The sequence below is a fragment of the Zeugodacus cucurbitae genome, chromosome 3, assembly GCF_028554725.1.
Source record: "Zeugodacus cucurbitae isolate PBARC_wt_2022May chromosome 3, idZeuCucr1.2, whole genome shotgun sequence".
In the NCBI taxonomy this organism is placed as follows: domain Eukaryota; kingdom Metazoa; phylum Arthropoda; class Insecta; order Diptera; family Tephritidae; genus Zeugodacus; species Zeugodacus cucurbitae.
This window is the reverse complement of record NC_071668.1, coordinates 31,403,262-31,429,121: the sequence shown is the minus strand read 5'-3', so window position 1 is coordinate 31,429,121 and position 25,860 is coordinate 31,403,262. Positions and strand designations below refer to the sequence as shown.

At 32.1% G+C, this 25,860-nt stretch overlaps 3 protein-coding genes and 1 pseudogene across 6 annotated transcripts in view; 2 read left to right on the top strand and 2 right to left on the bottom strand.

The window, feature by feature from the left end:
* Nucleotides 1-2,950: 2,950 nt before the first annotated feature.
* On the bottom strand, nucleotides 2,951-17,577 carry LOC105218525 (BUB3-interacting and GLEBS motif-containing protein ZNF207). 2 transcript variants are annotated; one of them, XM_011194157.3, is made up of 7 exons: nucleotides 17,394-17,577; nucleotides 16,902-17,209; nucleotides 16,568-16,832; nucleotides 16,141-16,507; nucleotides 13,934-14,257; nucleotides 8,910-9,036; nucleotides 2,951-8,828 (listed from the first exon to the last, which is right to left on the bottom strand). In XM_011194157.3, the coding sequence occupies exons 1-7, from the start codon at nucleotides 17,432-17,434 to the stop codon at nucleotides 8,716-8,718; spliced, it is 1,545 nt and encodes a 514-aa protein (XP_011192459.2). In that variant the 5' UTR covers nucleotides 17,435-17,577; the 3' UTR covers nucleotides 2,951-8,715. The 2 variants fall into 2 exon arrangements, with proteins under 2 accessions (XP_011192459.2, XP_054084128.1); XM_054228153.1 differs by lacking the exon at nucleotides 8,910-9,036 and having other exon boundaries at nucleotides 2,951-6,299; nucleotides 17,394-17,576.
* Nucleotides 17,578-20,832: 3,255 nt separating this feature from the next.
* Nucleotides 20,833-21,008, top strand: LOC114804744 (small nucleolar RNA U3; annotated as a pseudogene).
* A 3,796-nt stretch (nucleotides 21,009-24,804) lies between these two features.
* Nucleotides 24,805-25,441, top strand: LOC105218524 (U6 snRNA-associated Sm-like protein LSm7). The gene is made up of 2 exons (XM_011194156.3): nucleotides 24,805-24,965; nucleotides 25,031-25,441. Exons 1-2 carry the CDS (start codon nucleotides 24,948-24,950, stop codon nucleotides 25,349-25,351), a joined length of 339 nt encoding a protein of 112 aa, XP_011192458.2. The 5' UTR covers nucleotides 24,805-24,947; the 3' UTR covers nucleotides 25,352-25,441.
* The window catches only part of LOC105218523 (chitin deacetylase 1), a 41,035-nt gene continuing 40,598 nt past the window's right edge, over nucleotides 25,424-25,860 (bottom strand). For all 3 annotated transcript variants that reach the window (XM_011194154.3, XM_054228152.1, XM_054228151.1), the window contains one exon: nucleotides 25,424-25,852. In XM_011194154.3, coding sequence (XP_011192456.2) covers nucleotides 25,574-25,852 — 279 coding nt within the window. In that variant the 3' untranslated portion in view covers nucleotides 25,424-25,573. The remainder of the gene's footprint in view (nucleotides 25,853-25,860) is intronic.

The window sequence follows — 25,860 nt, the reverse complement described above, 5'->3', positions numbered from 1 at the left end:
TATGGACGGACGGACTGACAGACAACTCAACTCAACTCTTCTCGTCATCCATGATCATTTAATTACATATACATATGTAACTCTATATCTAACTCGTTCAGTTTTAGGTATTACAAACAATCGTTAGGTGAAGAAAACTATTATACTTTGTTGCGAGAGTATAGAAATAATATTGTTTTCCCTTATTGCTTTCTAATGTCATTATCACTGATCAACTGATATTTTTTATTTTTAAAATTCGTACATACATATGTTCACCAACATAATAACATTTTTCGATATGACATTGTAAAATGATAGTTTAAATAAACAATACCAATACCACTATACGACAAAAATTTATTTATTTCTTGGTATTGGACCAAACTATTTTTTTTCTGGAGATTGAGAGTAAAAAACATGTATTCTCTGTTTTTTTTTAATCACGACAAATGATTTATTGAATATGTATATTCGAGTTTTGGAGGCTAACTTATAAGTGCTACCAGTACCTAAAAGAAGAAATCATTTGTCGTGATTACCGGTATGCCTATTTTAATGTAAATCTAAGAGTATTTAATTATTATTTATTCAGTTACGCAAATATTTTACTGATTACAAATTTACATTTATAACGTAAATAATATCTGCTACGAAAAATATAAATTTGATATTATAGAATATGATATTCGTGTAGTCCTTGTCGCTTCGTTCTCGCTTTACATTCCGTATTATTATACTCTCGCAACAAAATAGACTATTATAGTTTTGTTCACATAATGGTTCTTTGTAAGTCATAAAACTAAACGAGTAAGATATACGGTTATATGTACCAAAGTGATCCGGGTGACGCGTAAAGTTCAAATCCGGATGTATGTCTGTCCGTCCGTGTAAGCTGTAACTTGAGTAAAAATTGAGATATCTTGGTGAAACTTGGTACACGTGTTTCTTGGTACCATAAGAAGGTTAAGATCGAAGATGGCACCACAAAATGGCGATAACCGGAAACACATAAAGTGTCATATCTAAGCCATAAATAAAACTATGAAAGTAAAATATGGCACTACAAAGGGCATATTTGGATGCAACTTTTTTGGGGAAGTGGGCGTGGCCCCGCCTCCCACTAAGTTTTTTGTACATATCTCGTAAACTATTAAAGCTAAATCAACGAAACTCTCAGGTATAATTTTGTTCAGGCATTTCCTTATACCGTCTAAAAATGGAGGAAATTGGCCTGCCTCCCATACAAAGGTTATGTTGAAAACTACTAAAAATGCTTTAATTCATTCAAATTTTAAATGGGCGTGCTTCGCCCACTTATGGACCAAAAACCATATCTCCGAAAGTACTCGACCAATTTCAATGAAATTCGGTTCATAATATCTTCTTGGCTTCCCAATGATATGTTATGAAAATAGTCCAAATCGGTTCACAACCACGCCTACAATGGACTTTATGTATATGTATACCGAATATGTGAGTCCAAATTGTGTGTTATATTAATAAAATTAATTAAATAAATTGCCAGAGTATAAAATGTTCGGTTACACGCGAACTTAGCTCTTCCTTACTTGTTTTCATTTCATTTTCATTTAAATCTTTCCCTCTAGTTATGAAATGAAATTTTTTATTTTTTTTAATACATCAATTTTAATATAGAATTTCAACAGAATCTTATAACAGATAGTATTTGTACATAGGCAGTTCTTGCAAAAAATGAGACGTAAGGATCAAAAACCCGGGGGTCTAACCAAAACAGATGTTAAACCATTGTACTCAAGAGTTGGACAATAGGGTTGAAATTATTAAGTAGGTATTTACTTACCATCATCTGCACCGATGAAACCAAATATATATACGAGTGTATACTAGAGTAAAGATTACAAAGTCAATAACCGCGTTTGGCTTGCTCTTCAGTTTCATTTATATAGCATTTCATTTCCATTGAAAAGTACATTAAACAACTGTGTAATATCTTATTAGAAATAAAATACAATGATACAAGTTGCATGTACATATATGTCTATTATAATGTATATTTCAGTAAAATCATAAAAACATGAAAATATAATATTACGAAAATAAATAGATATACATACATATATAATATAACAATAAGGTATTTAGCTACAACATAATATGAAAGAGTCAAAGAGAGACCGAAAAACAATAACCTTCTTAAAACTATAAACTATGATTAGTCTATGCTTTCGATTTATTTTACAAATTATTGAAAATATTGCATATAAAGTAACAGCTTTGGCTTATATAATTGAATTTAAAACAGAAACAGCTCGAAAGCAGAAGAGAGCGAGCAGAGAAATATATTTATTCGTTCAAATTTTTATTTCATTTGTTTATCTTATTCTATTAGATATATTTTATTTTTCACATTTTCTGCAAAATTATATTTCCTAATATTTTGAGTGCACTATTATCTATCCTTGCAAATATAACCACAAGGGCATAACGCCAAGATATAGTATAGCAAAGTGTTTTATTAACAAAAAAATGCATTATTGTATACTGAATACTTAACTTATACATAAGCATTTATTAGTTGAAACAAATATATAGTGACATTTATTGATTTTTGCAACAAAACAAAGTTTAATTTTAATCAGAACTAATTGGTATGCATATATATAAAACTCAATACAATATATGGAGGAAATATAAACGATTATATACATTTACTATTGTACAATCCTCTTTCTTTATTAAGCCGCAGATCGGTGCACACAGCAAAACTGTAAAAAAACTTAAAGCTCCACAAACTTAAATACTGTTAAAAAGTAATCAATATTTCAGGTAGCCAACAAAAAATATATCCATGTTAGAAATATACCGAAGTACTTAGGTAGTGACAAGGACCGAAAAGTCCAACAGCCTGTCCGTTGGGGTCACCCAGGACATGACTATGATGTGTGCGAGCACATCGCCTGCTTGGGTGGTGGTACGCAGCAAACAGTATAAGCGTTTTTGCAAATAATTACTCTTACTATAACTATTTGCATTTCGAATATTATGCAATTTTAAAAAATGTACAATAACAGCATTGCATTGCATGCGTACGCACCCTTTGCAAGGAACTTTTCAATCAGCAAAATTGATGTGACACGTTTTCGATTGAACGCTCGCTCTCACATAATCAATATTATTCATAGGTATCATGAAGAATAGAGGTAGAGGTACGAACATACATATATTAATTATGGAATAAATGCAATATAAAAGGGTTTAATAAAAAGTACACGCATAATTCTATTTAAAATGAGGGTTAAATATTTATTACTAATAATATGAATTGAAAATGTCAATGGGCGCTAATTTACTAACAAAATATTGAAAAGTCGTATAGGAAATTTAGGTAATTTGTTCAGCGAAGGAAATTACCAATTATACATTTTAAATCGCTGCATAAATGACTTTAGTTTTAAATAAATTTGTTTGATTATATTTCAAGTTAAAAGTTATACTCAATTTCTTTCACTGAACAGTATTTAGTATTATACGAGTATAGAGTAACATATCAACTATATACCCATTATTTTACTTCCTAATCAAAGGCGTAAAGCTAATCTCGCTCAACTACGCCAATAACATAGCAGGCAAAATCATTACACACGGAAACAATTCATAAAATATTACCTTAAAATGTTTGTAAACTAATATAATTATAGGAGTACATGTTAGGAGTGCGGAGGGGTGGTGTTTTGTAATAGAGAGCAAGCGCAACCAACTACTCATGTGTCGCCCAGCGCAAGCGGATTGTCTTTCTAATAAGGACATTTGCCTTTATATACTTTATATGAAATTTTGAAAAGGACAACGAAAATAATGTCTACAATGTTAAGCAATGAGTTATTTTTATATTATTATTATTATTAAAATACATTAAATATTAACCGTTTCCAAAATTTCGAGTTTTCCTTCACCAAGAATTCTTACTTTATTTCAACAATGGCTAGCCTTCTTTGAAACACATATATATTTTTGAATTTAAAATGTTCTCGATTCTATCCGCTTTGCATTGAGGTACCCAAGTCTCGCAGAACTACATACCAGCGGCATTTGTTTGCCCCTGATGAGCCACTGCGAACCAGGAGTCCAACACCAGTTTTGCGCGGTCGCAACTAAATAAATATTTTGTGGAATATAAATCAGATAACTTATTGCGACGCAATCACTTGTCACTCGATATGCAATAATATTATATGTATATTATTCATTCAAATACACAATATGTACGAGTAAATACGGATAAATACTTTACTCATAATTATTTATATGGTACACTCTAATGATATACAATATAGTACAATGTGTATTAAAATTTTGATGGAGATGTTTATATGTACATACAAGTGTTTTAAATTTGTACGATTCTATGTGTCTATGTGTGATTACAAAACCTTTTTATGAAATTTCAGGAATATACCTTTCAGTTATAATTTAATGTTTCAGACTTCTCACCTTAAAAGCATTTTCAAATTTTAAGAAGGATGTGTATAAAATCTGCTGAAACTACATATGTATATACATACACGTATTTAAAGACAATACAAGAATATTAAGTAATTAAATTGAAAGCGCGTTACCCATTAATTTCTTAGTTATATAAATCGAGCATATTTAAAAAGCGGAGTGAAGTTATATTTAAAAAACCCAGAATATCTTAAGAGCTTTCATACATTGAATTCCCTAGACGTTAGAAATATGTAATATTTTAAATTTCAAGAATGAAATAACAAAACGAATAGTCTCAATCAAAATTATATATTAATTTGTTTTATAATTAAACTTTGAGTAACAAGTATGTAATATGCGAGAAAATGCTTAACTTCACACACACTCACTGCAGCCTCGAACTGAATATTAATAAAATTATTATCAGCTTTCAGAATCAAAAAAATTTTGTTTGAACAAAAAAATATAGGTATACGAGCTTACTAACTAACCAATTAGTATTTTACTGTAATATTATGCAAAATTTTAGAGCAGTTATTATTAATTCCATTTGGTGCACTGATGAAAGCAGAATGTAAAGTACAGGAGCACTTAAGATTGCATTCAATATTTCTATACAAACTATGATTCTTTTTTATTTTCCATCCTAATTCTAAGTAAGAGAAGAACCCTACAAATGGCAAATTAATATGGAAGTTAATGAGTATACAGACATACGTAATTTAGAACACCATAATCACAAAGCCGTTAGCCGTGCCGTAAACAATTAAAACTAAAGTTTCCAATGTGGATGGGTTTACATAACCAAAACAACCAGGCCATTTCCTGTCGACCAAATTAAATTCAAAACCATTTTTGGTATTATAACAACAAACACATAAATAAAGATATATTTTAATACCTGCTTATCCGGTTTTTCGGCGTCATGACTGTACGCTAATCATTAGCATCTTTACACATTTAAAAAAAGTTATAAGTGAACTTATTGATCTTTTGGTAAAAACGAAATATAGGAAATATATTATTTGGATACTTATAAAATATTGAATTATACTCGTATAAGCATACAGAAGGAAAAACTTACTTTGGAGATTTTCATGTAATCAATCAAATGAAGAACCGATTTTTGTCATCTTCATATATAAGTTAAAATCAGGATACTTAATAAATTTGAGTACGTTCAACGTATTAACACAATTTAAATCAATTTACGTATTTGGTATCTATTTTAAATTGACAATTACCGTGTTTATTGCGTAACATTTGATTATGTTATGAGACAAGCAACAAAGCCAAACATATTTTTCACTTATTTGTTTACCAATGCTCCCACTATATTAAACATATAATGTATTTTACATATATGTTATATATGTACATTTTTATTCAATATATGTGAATTTTCGGCGAACGGCAAACAGAAAAATTGTCAGCAGACACCGACCATCACAGAAAACAACGATAACTATACTGTAAAAACGGTTCAATTAAGATGTACATATATATTTTTGCGGTATGATTTTAATTATTAGATCTTATGTGCTTTCTAGAAATAGATATACCTTATAAGTATAAACACACTAAGTTTTACGTGCTTTGCTCTATAATAGATATTAAACAAATGTTACGAAAAATGAATGGTATAGTAAAGAAATGTAAAATGATTGCTTACTCAGCGTTTGCGTGCTACGGCTAGGTTCTTTGTTTTGTGTGTCTGTGTTTTTTTAATTTTCAATTAATAATTTGATTATTTGTCGATATATGGAGGTTAATCAGTTGGCTACTGAAAACAATTAAATATATCACGCAGATTTCAATCGACCAACGACGACTTCGATCGACCTGTGAACCTGTTAAAAAATGAATATGTTCTTAAGAAATTAAAACAGAATTGATGGTTACAAAAATAAAGAAAGATAAAATAAGAAACAAAATGAATGCAATACCATATACTTTCAAAGTGAGATTTTTCAAACAAACATGACTTACAAATTGCAAGCGCACTACTTTTTACTTAGTTACTTAAACGAAAATATGTGTGCTTTTACTACGATTAAGCGTATTTCATATTTCACCAATTTAAAAATTATATTTAGTAAAGATATAGTGTATAAGTTCATGAATTGAAGGATTTTAGGTTAGTAAATTTTACAAATTAAATGTATGCCGTATTTAATAAATAACGATGCAACTGCATTTTTAATAATGAGGAAAAAATGGAAATAATCATAAAAAATTACTATTTTTATAAAAACCTGAAATAAGAGGGGAACTTCCAAAAGAAGTATTGGTTATTTATAACAATTATATTCATTCCATCTAGTAATATTCCTAAAATTATTCGAGATGAAAGTCATGGGAAATGAAATTCGCATACAAAAGAAGTATATATCAATCGAAGAGCTAAACTACGATACGATAAACATACATATACCCTTTAGTTATGACAATTGGAAATACAGTGGAACTTCCACAACTCGAAGATCTCCATAACTCGAACTTTTGAATTCGCAATAGTGTTTAGAAATCAAATTTCATACAAATTTACCTCCATAACACAAACTTCTTTAACTCGAAGTTTCCCATAACTCGAACCTTAAATTCACAATAAAAGTCAAATTTCATAGAAATTTCTTTCCATAAATCGAACTTTTCGGCCAGGGCATAATACAAAAAATACAATTTTACTATTAACGCAGAATTTTCAAAGAGTTCCTCTATATTCGTTTGTAGGCCCACAAAAAATATGATATAACACTTATGGATTTCATAAATCATGTAACAAAGGAATGGGATACAGACGTCAAGAGCCAAACAATAGCAAAGTGCAACCAACATTATTACAGAATACATGTTTTAACGTATGTACACAAAACTGTATGCGTAGTAAATAAATAAAACTCTGTATAAATCTATATTTTAAAACTTTTTAAAAAATTGTATTTTTTAATGAAAAATTCCATAACTCGAAGTTTTTTTGTGGATTATAGTGATTCGAGTTAGAGAAGTTCCACTGTAATATAAGTATAAGTAGTGCAAAACACAAAAGCTGAGTAATTAGTGTGTAGAGTTTATATACATAATAAATGTAAATGTTACGTACTATACGTAGTAGTATAGTAGGAAGTGATATATAAACATGAATTTATGTTTTTGGCTAATATCATGTTCAAAAAATAAACAATTTAGCATATAATAAATACAAATCAGTGTATACGTTCATATGTTGCTATAAGACACAGTCAAACTCAACAATAATTCACTTACATTGTACATCTGTAGCAAAAAAACTTACGTTTTCTTTTAAATTTATTGCGTGTGTTTGATTGATTAGTTCAAAATGATTTTCTTTAACATAACTTATCTTACTTTAAATTGAAAAATCGCAGATAACTAAAAAATAAACAAATAATTTGGGTAAATGAGTAAGTATATATAAATAGCGTTTGAAAAAAGTTAAATAAGTTAAATTTAAATGAATTCACTGAATAACAAACGAAAATTAACAATTTCAAGCATCAAATTATTGAATTGCATCATTCAATAATTAATCGCCCTTATTAACACAAAGCGCATTTCATCGTATTTTAGTTTACCCTGCCAGTTTCAAAAGGTACCCATTTTCACCCAACTTCCTTTCAATTAGGTTCTTATGTATTGACAAGTTTAATTGATGTGAGTATACGATTTTGGTTAAAATAGGACGAAATAGAAGAACTGATAAAAGTACAAAGTTGTTTTCTAGAACAACAACGTTGCTTAAAAGTACACTCTTTATGTGATAAATACTATCGAATAGTGATTGTTTAAAAGTGAGTTTACTAGTAAATATGAAGAATAGATTAAAGAAATTTGAACTTGCTTGTTGTTGCACTTCTTGTCGATGTTATTGTTGTTCAAAGTATTGCTGTTTTTATAGTAAGTGTCGCATTCTACTTCTCCGATCTCCGTGAATTGTATAATTTTATTGCAAATGCTACTGGGTGATAATGTGCTCATAAATTCAATATGCAATAAGTTTGCTTTATATCGACTCCTGTTATAATATGCACTACATTGGTTTACCAAATAATGTAATGTTTGCTGTACGGCATTTGGTGTTCGTTAATTCTTTTTTTATTTAAAGTTGTAATTTATTTTAGACGATGCTAAATGCATTATTGCTTTTTTCCACTGTTACTCTTCTAGTGGATACAATAACGGCAACCGCGATCCTAATAACGGCGCTGCCAAACAAATTGATGACGGTGCATATTGAGCAACGGATCACCGAAACCGTGGCATCATTTGCAGTACAGGATGGCCTGCCGGTAACATAACACCCATACCGGGCATATGCATTCCCTGTGGTATCTGAATGGCTTGTACTGGTAGCAAACCTACATAAAAGCAAAACAAATATAAATATATATTTATTATATGATACGATGAACTTTAAATTAATGTATGCAAACACTAACCTGGTATTCCCGGCAAACCACCTGGCGCACGCAACATATTACCACCCAGTAGCGGGGCATGGGGTCCCAAAGACATGGCGGGACGTAACATGGGTTGCATCAGCTGCATTTGTCCTGGTAATGACATCTATGGCGCGCCGCAAATGACAGCAACAAATTAGATAGAGATAAAAAATAAATATATCAACGAATTCAACTGGTTATTTGAAAGAGCGAAAGCAACGGCTTCGCACACATTTCAGTTACACAAAAATCATCTAATGTTATTTATATTATGGTTTAATTAATTTATGTATTATAAAGAATAGTGGTGGCGCATAAAATATAAATAGTATATATATAAAATACTGTTTTTTTTTTGTTTGGCATTACAATGAATATAAAAGGCATTTTTGTAATAGAAGTATAATATAAAACGTACTTACTTTAGCCGTTTCTACTCACTTTCTCTCGTCTCTCTTTTTCACTTTCACACTAAATTTAACAATACTACTCTTGCGGAATATGTAAATGCCTAATAAGTATAAATGCTCTAGTTATATGAAAGTTATTCGCATCCCCTTCGATATCTAAAGTGACTGAATCTATTTAGCTCGAACTTAGATTTATAAATAGTGAGCATTTTGTGCAAATAACAAGTTCATTCATAATAAGTTTAGTAAAATGTCAAGAATAAACTATTGTAAGAAACAAATATTGCTACTGCAATATTCTGATTCATATTTCCTTTCGAAAGTTTATTAGGTAAATGGAAACTATTAAAGAATTAGTTGATTTTTTTGTTTAAGGCTCTCATAAGCCTCAAATTCTTTCTGAATCCATTATCATAACTTAGTTTCTTTATATTTATAATCTGCCAATAACTTTCAAATTAAAGAAATTTGGTAGGGAATAGCTCAATAGATTTTTTTAAACTTGGTTGTTATTGTCAGCAAGAAATTAATAATTTCCCCAACCTTGAAAATTCATTTTTATAAACTTTTTTCAGTTATTATTTTTTGTTTTGAACTGACGTATGGCATTTGGTTTAAAACAATTAATATTTAACCCTAATTCATCAATTATAAACAAATTTCTATCTACAATGCAGATATACGCTATTTGATTTCATTCATATTTACTAACAAATTTCGAAATGTATTTAGGAAAAAAGAAATCGTAAATTCGGCAAATATGATCAATAAGAGTTCAAGAGAATTAGGAGAAGTGAGATAAATATAGTATGTATACGTGTATGAGTGATTATGTTGCTGAGCAACGAGCGTGAGTTATTAGTTCAAATGTAAAGGGAATAAAATATACGGAAAGCAATTGAGACTTGTGTATGGGATGCTGGATATACCGATATAACTTTAGTATTAAGTAGGTATATGTATATGTATATTATAAGATTAAGTATTAAATTTTGTTTGGTTAAGTGTCGATAATTTTCATCTGCACTTGCAATTTGCAGTCTTATATGCACTTGCACTTAGTTACTATATTATTAATAATAAAGTTTGTGGTAAATGCATTTTTGTTGTTGTTGTTGCGTAAAAATAAAATACACTAAATGTTCCATCACTTTTGTAATTTACGGAAAAATAACATTGAGATATTTGTAAGACATATCAATCAATCAACCAACCAACTCAGCAACTATTTATTACAACAATTTATTTATGAATACTAATATTGTGGAAATGGTACTTACATGAATATTATTTTTTTCTTGCTTTTAATGAATTTATGTATTATGTTACTTATCTTTTTTTCTGTATCAAACATTTCTGTGATTGTTGGCTTATTTGTACACTCAAACTGCTAGTGTTCTAACACATCGCTTTAGGCTGTTGTCAAAAGACCTAGATTAACCTCAATGGTCGACAAAATGAAAATAGGTGTAGTTTTACGTTTCAAATAAAACTAGTAGATTATAATATGTATATGTACGGAGTTTTCAATAATACGGTTTTAGGGACATTGACTTATAATGAAACACATTATGAAACACTTCAGAAGCCAGTTGAGAAACAAAAGCCAGAAACACTTTGTTAACCTTATATAAACCTAAAAAAACCACCATGATCTATAATTTCCAAATCTACTCTTATTATAGCTATTTGGGAACATTACATACATTTTGCATAAATATTAAATTTTCTCTATTCCAAATCAATAAAAAAATATAGTTTTAAGTGAGTTTGTATTTTTTTGCTTATCTGGGGAACATACTTACTTACTACACTTTTCCTAGTTTAAACCCGTTAAATGGTGGTTACACATGATTATTAATTTTGCCTGATTCAGAAATAACTTATAGTTCAATGCAAATCATTCGTTCTCGTTGGAAAAGTCAAATGAGGAAAATGTGTGTTACAATAAAAACAGAGATTACGATGTCCAAGTGCTAAATTTTATTAGATGTTCTCATAGTTATTTTTTTAGGTCTATAAACGATCTAGATCATAATAGCATATATAAATTATGTTTCTGCTTTATAGGGATGTCTACTAAATTATTCAATGTAGGACTCGTACGAGTCGTTAAAAATTATAAGTTAAAAAAGACAATATTAACGTATATAATGTATGCTATGGTATTGTATAAATTTACCTGTTATATCAACAGATTAAGTGGCCTATATAGTAACTGAATACATATATGGAAATTCCATGAATCCGAACACTATATCTCAATTGAGTACTTTGGAGTCAGCAGAACTTCATTTTATAAAATGTTATTTGCTAGCAAAATTGCTAAAGTTTGATCTCATTTTTACACACATTAACTTATTTAGTATATATTTTAAAACTAACTTAAATAACGGAAATCATATTAGTACAGGGGATCGTAGGGTTTGGTATTACTACTAAAGGTTATTTTGTACCGAAAGAAACATTTTCCACCTAACAGTGTGGCACGAAATAATTACGCATGCGTCAAACGCAAAATTAGCCCAAAAGTTGCATCGAATGTATTGACAGTCTGTTTGTATGATTCTAATTTACAGAACACAAAGACGACGACAAGACACGACATAGCGACGGCTGATTATAAATGTCGCTTTGAAGCCAGCGCTTTGGACATTTTGAAGAAGGCAAAGACATATCAAACAGCAATTTCATGGCGTACTAAAATCTTTCACTTCAATAAAATTTAAATATTTAGTTTAAAGTGAAATTATTTGGTATCCCCGCAAAACTAATACGGCTGTGTAAGCTGACGTTGAGCAACACCAAAAGCTCCGTCAGGATCGGGAAGGACCTCTCCGAGCCGTTCGATACCAGACGAGGTTTCAGACAAGGTGACTCACTCTCGTGTGATTTCTTTAACCTGATGCTGAAGAAAATAATACGAGCTGCAGAGCTAAACAGAGAAGGTACAATCTTCTATAAGAGTGTACAGCTACTGGCGTACGCCGATGATATCGATATCATTGGAAACAACACCCGCGCCGTTAGTTCTGCTTTCTCCAGACTGGATAAGGAAGCGAAGCGTATGCGGCTGGTGGTGAACGAGGACAAGACGAAATATCTCATGTCGTCAAACAAACAGTCAGCGCATTCGCGTCTTGGCTCCCACGTCACTGTTGACAGTCATAACTTTGAAGTTGTAGATAATGATAATTTCGTCTACCTGGGAACCAGCATTAACAGCAATAACAATGTCAGCCTGGAAATCCAACGCAGAATCACTCTTGCCAACAGGTGCTACTATGGACTAAGTAGGCATTTGAAAAGTAAAGTCCTCTCTCGACGAACAAAAACCAAACTCTACAAGTCTCTCATCATTCCCGTCCTACTTTACGGTGCAGAAGCGTGGACGATGTCAACATCCGATGAGACGGCACTAGGAGTTTACGAGAGAAAGATTTATGGTCCCTTAAGAATTGGCAACGGCGAATACCGCAGACGATGGAACGATGAGCTGTATGTGTTATTCGACGACATAGACATAGTCCAGCGAATAAAAAAACAGCGGCTACGCTGGCTAGGACATGTTGTTCGAATGGATGAAGGTGCTCCAGCTCTGAAAGTATTCGATGCAGTACCCGCTGGTGGAAGCAGAGGAAGAGGGAGACCTCCACTCCGATGGAAGGACCAGGTGGAGAGGGAGCTGGCTTCGCTTGGAATAACCAATTGGCGCCAAACTGCCAGAAGGAGGGATACGTGGCGCGCTGTTTTGGACTCGGCTATAACCGCGTAAACGGTGTCTACGCCAGTCAAGAAGAAGAAGAAGAAATTATTTGTGCAAAAATTGTAAAAATTTGCGATTTATTTGTTTTAAATAATCGATTGTTATTATAAATGATATATGATAAAGCTATTTTACGTTTCTGTTGGCAAAATAACGTCATACTTGTGAGAACTTTGAATAATTTTACATTTCACATATCAGTGACAGCTCTACAGCGACCATTGTCGTCGAGAAAATTTGAAACATTTCTAATTTGGCGGCAGCGAAGACTTCAACCCTTTGTTGTGAAGTCGTGCTGTTGTCTAAAAATCTGTGCCGATAAGAACGCGTGTATTTTAATAGTTGACAGATGTCGCTCGTCGCTTGTCGTCTTCTATGTGTTCAGCACTTAACTGGTTTTATACAGGCAGCTATGGGTCTTAACTACATGTAAACCTTTCATATCCTCGTTATAGTTAAATTTAAGATTTTCTGACAAACTGATATATCTATGATATGTTAAAAAGACTATACTAAGACTAATCGTGACTCCCACTTATCTGATCTGATTTAAAAGTTTGAAGAGTAAACTTCAAAACTAGTTATGGCGCTTTATGCTTTTTAATTATTTACTAGCGTTTACAACTCAGTTCACAATATTGGAGAATCCAACACACAAAAGCCTGGAAAGTATTTATATCATCTTGCTGGGTGTATGGCCATGTATGACGTCATACATGCGTTCGTATGTAATTTGAATTTTATATAATATAGTCGAGGTTGTATCGCTTTAACGAAACAACTGATTTGTTGTTTTTTAAAACTCTGTTGGAAAATATTTTTAATACCCTTTTGTGGATACTTACCATGCCTACGGTGGCGCCAGCGGTTTGCGGATGTCCTGGACGGGTGGCTTGTAGACGCTGCAATATCACAGCCCGATTAAGGTCTTCTAATTGCTTTTGTTGTTGCTGCTGTTGGGCGGCTACCGCTTGAGCGACTTGCGCTTGCGCATGCGCTTGTGCTTGTGCCACCTGTGCTTGAACTTGTGCTGCTTGTACCTGTGCCGCAGCGTGTGCATGCGCTTGTGCCGCTTGCACCTGAGCTTGCGCTTGTGCCTGCGCCTGGGCGTGTACTTGTGCCTGCACTTGAGCTGCTTGGGCCTGTGCAACCGCTACCATTGCAGCAGCCTACGAGTGGGAGAGATACATGTAGATAGAGAGAGAGAAAGCGCGCAATCAATATGAGTTGTGGTGGCAGAAATCAGCATAAATGCTACTGAGACGAAGTAGGGAGGTTAGTCTGGGTAACAAGTTGTTTAGCATTCAGCAAAGCTAAATCAATTCGAAATCTGCATATATTTACACACACACATTTAAATATTTTATATTGCAAAAATAGAAGTAATGTTTACCAAACTTTTAACCATTGTTTCAAAACTATGCGTTTTTCCCAACAAAAAATGCTAAAGATTTGTATGAGTATCTTTTTAGGTAAAAAAATATTTCATACGTACTCCAGGTTAAGCAGGGTAGGGAAGAGCAACTAATCGCCTAATTTTATTTTATTTATTTATTCATTTCGGTGTTCTGATGTCAAATTGTTATATTTGTTGCACATTTCCACCAGCATTGTATTAATCAATTGTTATAATTTTGATTAACGTGTTGTGGTTATACTAACGTTTGATTCCGGTTATTATTATTTTATTTTAATAATTATTACTCTTGGTAGTAAGTTATGCAACGTAACATTTTGACAACACAGAACGTAATATTCCCTAATATCCAAATTGAATAAAAAATACCTTTAAATAATTCTAAAAAACAAATTTTGAAGCATTAATAAAGCACGACATTGGCGTTTATACAACATTATCTGACAAGGATTTAAATCCCAAATTAAAATTAATTAGATTTTCAATTTGCGGTGGCATTTATATTAATTTGCTATTTAATCACAAATGAAAAATTAAACCGTTAGTGACTTTAAACGAAAATAAATTCAACAATTTCAAAGCAACTTTCAATTTGTAAACTTATTGTTTATCACAAAAATTAAAGATAAAAAACTGTTTTAAAATATCAATAACTTCAAGCTCCAATTTGAGTGTAGTTTATTTTGTTTAATTTCAAGAACCACTTATCATACCGAACTGAATAATTTTTACTTTTGCAATTTTAAAATCTGACAAGTCTTATTTTGACATTTGAAAACCAGTAAAATCACTTAGTGTTCTGTTATGTCAATAACTATAAAAATACAATTAAAGGACTTGTATCAAAATCGTTTATAGCCTATATGTATAGGTATAATCTTATAATGGGAGTGAGTTAACAATAGCACTTTGAAACCACGCCAGATTATAGGAAAAAAAGAACGTGTATGCATTTTATTTTAAAAATTTCATGATTTATTTCAATTAAAATCGCCTTTTATCTGCATTGTAAATTATAAAAATACACACAATTATAACGTCGTTAAGGTTTGTCGGAATTTCAAAATTGCAAAAATTAAAACAAATTATGTATATTAGTATACTATTTAACGATTTTACAAACGATGCCTGGCAACCAACTTCATATTTAGATAAATTAATTTAATAGGAAAATTGTTATACGTAAACTAATGTCACTCACTATTTAATTCCTGCTTGTATTTGTTAATATTTCTGTAAATAATACATAATTGCATGTTATGTATTATTTGTAATCATTTTGAATTATTGGAAATGAAAATTAAATGCAAAACTATACCACTTAAGCAAAAGTTACATAATCGGTCCGTATTTATACATAGATTTCAACGAATGAGTTTAGTTAAGTAAGGGACTAATTTGTGCATATCCCCTTTCTGTCTTATTTGATTTCCCGAATTTAAGTAAGTTAGTTTTATATGTTTAAAAATCGCACGAATGTTTTATGTATTTGCTTTGATTTTTTATTATATGACAAATAAGCACGTATCTAGTGTGCCGAATAATGTATATGTGTAAATCTATACTTTCCCTCCCTCACTCGCCTGCTCAGTAGTTATATTGACTATGATTTCTATATCTATGGTAAGAACTCACTTCCTGGGCCTTTGATATAGCTGCAGCTTGGGCAGCTGCAGCATTCGACGTACTCGAACTTGTTGGTATTGTTGATGATCCGCTGCTGACGACAGTGTTATGACTGATACTGTGTGTACCACTTGACGCTATGCGTTGATTGTGATGATTGCTCCCAACACTGTTGTGTAATTTCTGATACTTTGGTTTGCGCGCCCGCAACTCTTCCAAACTTAGATCCTCAGGTGGATGCATGATTTTCGATGTAATGCTACCAGAATTTCCAGCAACAGGTACAACTGATGTCTTAGGGGTCTCAGGTGGTGCAGTACCACTGCCTGTGGCAATTGGATTGTTGGTTGTTGGTGGTGCACTTATTGTAGCATTGCTGTAAGATGTAATTTACAATTAACAAGTGCTTACCAATATAACAGGAGTTTTTTATTACCTGTACGCGGGAAACGTTGGCTTTTGTGGAACAACGGGGGCATGTACTGCTGCCGCAGAAGTGGTAGCAGCCATAGCTGCAGGGAATAGTGGCCGCGGAGGCATCATATGGGGTGGCATCATTGGTATACCACCCGGACCCAAAAATGGAGGCATTGGTGCCATTGGCGGCATATTGGCCATCATACCCATTGGCGCGAACTGACCCATCATCGGTGGCATCATATTTGGTGGCATCATCATGGGAGGTGGAGCCGTTAAAGGAACTAATGACAAAAATTACAAAATGTACATTTAAATATAGTGCATATTATTTCTATAGAGCTGGCACGTACTTTCCACTTTTTTCTTTGCAGCAGGTTCGTCGTCATCAGAATCCGATTTACCGCCATTTTTCTGACGTTCATGCTCTCGCACATCTTCTGTTGGAATTCCATCCATACCAAAAATTTCAATTTCAATATTAGAACGATTTGGCAAAGAATTCGGAACCTTGTCCACGGTTTCTTTATGAACCTGCATACAGTGAATTGATAATCCTGGCCCCGTATACAATTTCTTGTGACATATGTGGCACTTGAAGTGTTTAGCCTTTTGATGTTGTACCAAAATTTTTTCATCATCAAACTCACGATTGCAATACCTATTTGTTTACAAAAAATGTTAAGCAACCGCAAATTAAAAAATAACTAACACAATATTTCTAAAAAACGTGGCGTACAAAGAAGCACCCAACGTTAGCTGCGCTGTTGACGCAATTATATAAAACGGTATAGATACATTTGTCACAAAGGACAAGTCTATTTTTCTTTAATTGAAAAGGATACCAGCACCATGGTTTCGAGGCCTTCTTCTTCTTGCGGCCCATTTTATAATATCGGAAACAAACTCTTTAAAAATTAATAAAACTTCCTTTTATTTTTACAATATCCACTTATAATTAATTCAACCAAGTTTCAAATTTTCACCTCCAAATCACTTATACAAAATGGCCTACTGAAATTCTTTCATATTTTTTGTTTTGACATTCTCGATGGTAGGGTTGCATTAAGTTTGCTATGTTTAAGGGTTTATTGGCATATATTTAAATAAAATAAAAATTATAATTTTTGAAATACAATTTATGTCCCTTTTACGTTTTTCAACCCGATTCAGTGGAAGTGAAGATAAAGCAATTCAACTACAAGCCAACCAAAATATTATTTGGTATTACGAATTTCACTATTTCAGTGGTAACTTATTTTGCGTTGCCTACATAAAAATGTGTGATTTGAGAGATAAATCAACCAACTGATACAATAGGCGTGTTTTATTTGACCAGCAAATTAAGCTGTTAGCTAACATTATATGGAAGACTTAAGGCGTTTTTCATTTGACCAGCAAATAAAGCAATTAGCTTATTTTGTATGGAAGACTTAGACAACATAATTATGTTGGCTTGTCATAAGCTATCATAGCTTGTATAGTGAACTAGAGGCATTGCCAGTTCATCGTTTTTTTTTTCATTCACAAAAGTTGGGTTTATTCCAAAAAAATGTAGTTGGCAATAGCGAGAAACCCCATTTTGACAGATAAAAATGTAAACAAACCAAAATTTTAAATTCTATCGAAGTTTATCCATATTTATTTAGACCATCCTCATATCATAATAATGATTGTAGATTCCTTAAAGGCTCAGAATCAGAGAATGTCAATTATAGAGAAGGTTCATGGTGTGCCGATTGTCACACTGGTCCGCTTTTCGAAGGGGTACTCGTTTCTATAAGCGTGTTTCACCACATGTAGCTATAAGCGTGTTTCACCACAGTTTAACATTAGAGGGCTCAAAAATAACAGATTTGAGCGTTTTCATGTTTAAATGAGAAAAATTGTGTTAATTTCAATGTTAGTAAATATAAGCTTACATATTCGCTTATATACAATGCGCAAACGACTTGTATATATTTATATATGTATGTAATTTACAGATATTTTGTTTATATTTGATATTAAAGGACATGCGCACATACATATGTAATAAATGTCTACCCATTTTTTATTCCATAAAAACCTTTGAAATATAAAATAAACTAAAAATATTATATATGTAAAATAATATATATAATATCTATGTATATATTTAATTACTTGGTCATGAATAATTTCTATGATATCTCAAAATCATAAACGTCCGCGCATTTGTAATTATGTGTGCATGTAAACAAATATCAAAGAATCATTCTAATTGTGTACATATCTCAATTTGTCAACATTCAATATATGTATGTAAAAATGTGCACTCATGGCTTCATGTAAAATCTTTGTTGCCATGGTCAACCAATAGCCGAAGCCTATGATTTTTTGTTTTCAATTCAAAACGTTGTAATGATTGTGGAGCGTACGCAGGCAAAAAGGCCCAGATGCCCAACATGTAATGTCTTTAAGTTTTATGCCTTGTTTCTTACAAAAATGAGTAGTAGTTATTTAAAATATGATTTAATATGTTGGTAGAATATTAAAATGTATTTAATTGCGTGGATACATTATTAATACTTCAATATTTGTCAATACATATTAAGCGCAAATATTTTTACGGCGGGATCACTTGAAACGGCCCTGTAAAGCTCGATGTGTCGAAAAATTGATGGCCGCCTGCGCGACGCTACATTGCGTTGTTGGTAGAAAATCGGCTTGCCGTAAATATGTATGAATATGTATGAGCATGCAAACATATCGACATAAATTTTTGCGAGCCACAGAATTTTTGCTGAAAAATATTTTAAATCGACTCAAGGGCTATGTTGCCATTTTTCTCCCTAGGTTTTTGCGGCGTTGCAACTTTTCCTTCTGAAGGAACATTAGAAAAATCTTTAATTTATGATTTTTGTCATCGTCGCGAAAAGGCGTTTGTTGGCATGGCATGCGCGGGGTGATGTATATGGCTCTGCTTTTATGAATGAAGCAACTTTGCCAAGTGAATGTGCGCCTGCGTTCATGAATGAAAATGTTTTTGTTGTGTTTACTACAATATTTGGCTACGTCGATTGGCTGCCATATTACTTGTGATGCTGCTTATGCGTTTTTGTAGAACAATGCTTTTGATTTTTTATGATGGTTGGCAGACTTACGTGCACGCATATGCAAATGTAAGTTTGTGTATTTGTTCAGTGACATGCAAACATATGTATGTAGATATATGCATACAGAGCAATGCGTGCACATGTGACATGACCTTCACTGATAAGTGATAATGATAATATTCGAATTTTTGAAGACATATGTATCTACATAAGAACACACGTAAATGCTTATGTATAGAGATACACAAATATATATGCAAATTTAATGTTATGAAATATGTAGTTAATTTAATATTGTAAGAAATATATTTAGTATAAAATTATAAACATATTTTTTATGAAAGTATGTATATACATATGTATATTATTAGAAAACATATATTTTTTCCACAAATATGCCTCTGAAATCGCATAATTCTTTTGAAACTTTTTTCAATTGTAGTTGGATTCATAAATATCCGTAAAACGAATTTCATATCAATTGTATATAGTAAGCATATAAACGCATCAACATATAAACAAAAAGCCTAACATGCGTCTATAATAGAAATGTAAACTTCTGAGCATATTTTTCAATTAATACTCATCTCTGTTACGAAGCACTGTTAATATTTCCCCTTCCGAGCTGGCTGTGGTGAAACACGCTTATAGAATCTTGATAGGTTTTGACAATTCACACGCTTGTCCGCAATTGAACCTTCTCTATAATTGACATTCTCTGCGACAGGCTGAAGCGACCCAGCGAATAGGCAACAGAAGAATTGTCAAATTGAAAACGGAAATGTGAAACATAGTGAACCAAATTGAATAATGTGCAGATAAAATTTCACAATGAACGTAAATCTTAAAATCTGCATATTTATAATTAAAATTATATGTTTTGTTACAAAAAGTTCGCTATTTTGCCAACTTTTTTGTTGGTTGGAAAAGTGAAAAAAATTCTTTATAGACGACTTTTTTGTACTATTGTTGTTCCGCCATTGCGGACTTCTTTTTCAAGTTAATACATTTTTCACTTAGAATTTTAAATAATAATTAAGCACTAGCCTTGACTTCAGCTCTTTGTTTTGGTTTTATTGTTTTGTACCACCGTGCAATTTTGTTTTGCTCGCGTGTTCGGGGTCGTGAAAGTTGTCACTCAACAGGAACTCAAAACCCAAAAAAGCTAACTGTAAACGCCTGTCGTAATCTTGTCTTCTATCATTCTTGGACTAAACTTCGTAGGATCATTTCTGTAGTCAGTCTTCATTTACTTTCTTTGCAAATCGAAAGTATTACACAGCGTGAGGTTTATGAACTTCATTTCTAATTTTGTCTTGTGGCATATTAGAACTGATGTTTCTTCGATGATCGCTCGGTTACAACGGATAAAACGACTTCTGAGTGGTGATTTTAATGAATAAATTCCAAGGATTAATACAAATAAATATATATAAAAATTAGGGATGCAAACGATGAATCGATGTTTTTTGAAACATCGATGTTTTCGTCAAAAAGCATCGATGTTAGCCATCGATGTCTTGAATCTAAAAATATCGATGCTTCGATGTCCCTTTCAACGATGTTTTATATAAAAATAAGACTTCACACTTTTTCGGGTATTAACTCGAAACCCTCTATTTGGATACGCTTTATTACATTGGAATTCGATTTTTGTAAAATACAGAGAATTCGTTAAGGGAATGTGCGCTTGGACAATACTGCGGTTACTTTTATGATTTATTTATACAATACTACTGCGTTAGATCAGAGATTCAAATTACTGCATTTTAAAGATGCTATGGCAAGAATCGCGCTGATACAACAGAATCTTCGGATGAGTGTGAAACAGAATACTCGTTTGATATTTGGAACCAGAATAAACATTTGGTCCATCAAAAGGTGAAATGTAAGCTGTCAAATTTATCTACAATTACAGGGACGGAAGGTTGAAGAGAAAGTGTATCTCGGCTGTTACTCCTACCAATCAGAAGCCAATAGAGTTTGAGTTGACATGAATACTGTATTTCCGGAGTTGTATAAAAAGGCTTATTAATATTTAGACATTGTGGCTACTTCATTGCCGACTGTGAAAAAACTTTCCATGTCGTTGTTTTGAAATTCTGTTATTTATTGAGAAACAACTTTAACAGACATAATGCCAAGTGCAATAAAATGTATCAACTTAAGACGTACTACATTTCATTTATTTATGCTTCTGCTTCTGTATCCCTTAGCTTTTCACACTAAATTTAAAAAAGTTAAAAAACACATCGAAGTTTCATTTCACGATGTTTGCATCCCTAATAATAATAGTCATTAAGTACAGTAGGGCAATTCACAATCTGGTGCAAATGGTCTTGCATATTTGCAATTGCAAATTCGCAGTATATTTTGTTAGTGTAAAAGCAACAATATGCCTCGCTCATTTGCAATTGCAAATATGCAAGACCATTTGCACCAGATTGTGAATTACCCTAGTATATATATAATAAGTACAGTACGCATATGTATGTTTATTCCTCAGAGAGAAATTTTCATTAGAAATGAGCAATGGAAAAAATGATCCTACGACAAAAGGAGGTACGACTATTGATGCGGTATTCGCGAGAAATATAGATAAAATAGATGTAAGACATTTCATATCGTATTTTAGTTATCATAATCCAATTGTAAATATTATAGATATGAATCCGTCAGAACCCAGATATGATAATTGATTTGGACTTTGTGCATAATAAATTTATAAAATGTGAATTTAAGAAAGTGTTGGTCACTCCACAATATTTTTATCCTTCCTCTCTCGTTAGTTTTCTTTCATACAAAATGATATGCATTTCTTGGAATATCATTAAGAAGTATAACTTGTTCCGCGCGTAGGAACTCCACGCACCAGTTTTATTTTTCAAATAAATTACATATCAGCTGAGAGTTCGGGACCGCATTGCCAACACAATTCATTTTTAAGCGAAGATATGAAATAAGCTAAATGCGTTTTATTTGTCGATGATTTAGCTATCAGCTTGTGGCGGTCAAATAAAATGCGTCTAAGGTATTCGTATACTCCCTTGTACGAATTGAACTGGATAATTTTAGGCGTGTTTTATTTGACCAGCAAATTAAGCTATTAGCTTATTTTGTATGGAAGACTTAGCCAACATAATTATGTTGGCTTGTCATAAGCTATCATAGCTTGTATAGTGAACTAGAGGCATTGCCAGTTCATCGTTTTTTTTTTCATTCACAAAAGTTGGGTTTATTCCAAAAAAATGTAGTTGGCAATAGCGAGAAACCCATTTTGACAGATAAAAATGTAAACAAACCAAAATTTTAAATTCTATCGAAGTTTATCCATATTTATTTAGACCATCCTCATATCATAATAATGATTGTAGATTCCTTAAAGGCTCAGAATATTATAGAAAAGCGGTAAACAAGAGGAAATTTGATTTATAAATTCAACTTTTTTTTTCAAATAAATTACATGTCAGCTGAGAGTTCGGGCCCGCATTGTCAACACAATTCATTTTTAAGCGAAGATATGAAATAAGCTAAATGCGTTTTATTTGTCCATGATTTAGCTATTAGCTTGTGGTGGTCAAATAAAACACGCCTTTTGTTGTTGCTTCCACATGTGAAACTCATGACAAGCGAACATAGCCAAAATATAACGAACAGTAACCAATCGAATACAGCAATTATGTTTTATTTTAGCAATTATAATTGATTTCGTTTTAAAATCAATAAACAACTGTTACCATTGTGAATGGTCAAAATGATAAAAACAGACTTGGTAGTATTGACCGAAGCGTTATGTGCTGAACACATAGAAGACGACAAGCGACACCTGTCAAATATTAAAATACACGCGTTCTTATGGGCACAGATTTTTTGACAACAGCACGACTTCACGACAAAAGGGTTGAAGTCTTCGCTGTCGCCAAATTAGAAATGTTTCTAATTTTGCCGACGACTATGGCCGGTGTAGAGCTGCCACTAATATGTGAAATGTAAAATTATTCAAAGTTCTAACAAGTATGACGTTATTTTGCCAGCAGAAGCGTAAAATAGCTTTGATGTATCATTTATTATAACAATGGATTATTTAAAGCAAATAAATCGATATATTTTTACATTTTTTGCACAAAAAATTTCACTTTAATCTAAATATGTAAATTTTATTGAAGTGAAAGATTTTCGTACGGCAACAATGAAATTCCTATTTGATATGTCGCTGCGACATTTGTGGTCAGCCGTCGCTACGTCGAGTCGTGTCGTCGCCTTTGTGTTCAGCACATTACAATCCAAAATAAATATATTTGCGTTGGCTACATAAAAGTGGCTATACACGATACACATTTGTGTTCGATCGGTATGCGTTGGAAGCAGATTTACTCGTGTATGGGCTTGTGCGCATACCAATCTATGTTCGCAAAAAAATTTGTTTTTTTACGATGGGTGTGCATACATGTTTGTCATGTATGGCGCTGTGTGAACACAATTGGTGATTTGGAGAAGAAAAAAATGGTTTCGTTCAAATAATGTATTGTCCAAAGTGTATTCAACAAAGTGAACTAAGTATTTGACATACCCGCTTTTGACAATAAAATAGTAAACAATTCATGTATTTGTTTACATTAACCCGTCTGTTTTAACTTTAACAATATAATATATATATTGATAAAATTGTTTGCAATTTGTCAGTTGGAGCACAAAACCTTAGTAAATTGCTTCCATGAGTTGTTTTGCCTAAGCAGAAAGTATTCGGCATTTTCTTTTATTCATTTAAAAAAATATTTTTTTTTGGTTTGAAATTTGTTTACTTTTGAATTTCAAAATTTGAATTTTTGAATAAATGTATGGGTTAAATCAATGGCAACAAACATGTCAAATTCGGGTAAAAAATTAAATCTCATATACCTGGTTCACTTTGTTGAATACACTTTGGTATTGTCTAAATATAGACAAATATATAAAATTGCTAAAATTAGAAATTTATGACATAATTACAAGAAGTGTTATTACATTATCCGCATGTTCTCTCCAATGTTTATTCATTGAAGAACGAGCGTAAAATGGATTTGTATGTCGTGTATGGCGAAACGATTTCATACAGATCGAGCACACATGTGTTATCGTGTGTGGCTACTATAAGCAATGGAACTCATCGCATACGAATGTATGCATTACCATGAGAGAATTATGTAGTTTCACCTTAAGCGATTGGTTCGATTGACAGTAATGACAAAAGGCAACCGCATGTAAACAAATATCTTGTTAGAATATTTTTGATTCCTCGCTGTTAATTGATATAAAGCTTACAATAATTTAATATTCTAATAAATGGCAGAAAAAGCAAAGGTGCGTTAATTTGTTTTTGCAAAGAAAAATATTTAATAGTTTAAAAATATATACTTATTAAGCAGATAAGCAGTGGCAATGATGGTAAGGAGAAACGCCGCAAAGAATCCATATTGGATCTTTCCAAATACTTGGAAAAACAAATACGAGTTAAGTTTGCCGGCGGACGCGAAGCTTCAGGTATACTAAAAGGATATGATGCATTACTTAACTTAGTCCTTGATAATACCGTTGAGTATCTACGGGACGTAGACGAACCATTTAAATTGGCTGAAGAAACTCGAAGTTTAGGACTTGTTGTATGCCGTGGCACAGCGTTAGTGCTTATTTGTCCACAAGATGGTATGGAATCCATTCCAAATCCATTTATTACTCAAGATACATGATTAATTAAATTTCTTAACAGTTAACTATAAAAATAAATTTCACACATTTTAATATTAAAATTTTGGAATAAATTAAAGAAGAGAAAATAATTATATGATTTAATAAAAACAAATAATATTAGGTACTATTTTAAGAAAATATTCAAAATAATTTCATACCTAAAGTAATATTTGTATGATATAAAAATATACTAAAGTGTATGCTGACAGCAAAGAAATATACTAGTCTAAACCAAATTCATTGCGTATCCACGGATATTGGGTAGGACACTCGTTGCAAGTATATAGAAATCTATTTTGTTGCAACACCCGGCTTCGTAATTTACAAGTATTTGGTATACTGCAAACTTTTTCCCGAGGATCCCATTTACGTTGTTTACAGCCCCATTGCTCAAATGAATTTAAGTGTTGAGTAGTTGTTGGTTTGCGCATCCATTGTATAACTTGCTGTTGTGTAACGAAATATACATCAGGCAATTTTTGCAGGTCACCCATAAAACGCTATAAAA

Excerpts from the sequence above, each read along its gene's own strand:
- LOC105218525 (XM_011194157.3), bottom strand. The coding sequence starts at position 17,434 with ATGGGCCGCAAGAAGAAGAAGGCCTCGAAACCATGGTGCTG. Across the intron at positions 9,037-13,933 it reads CTGGCGCCACCGTAGGCATG|ATGTCATTACCAGGACAAAT; the intron begins GTAAGTATCCAC and ends GGCGCGCCATAG. Across the intron at positions 8,829-8,909 it reads TGGTTTGCCGGGAATACCAG|GTTTGCTACCAGTACAAGCC; the intron begins GTTAGTGTTTGC and ends GCTTTTATGTAG.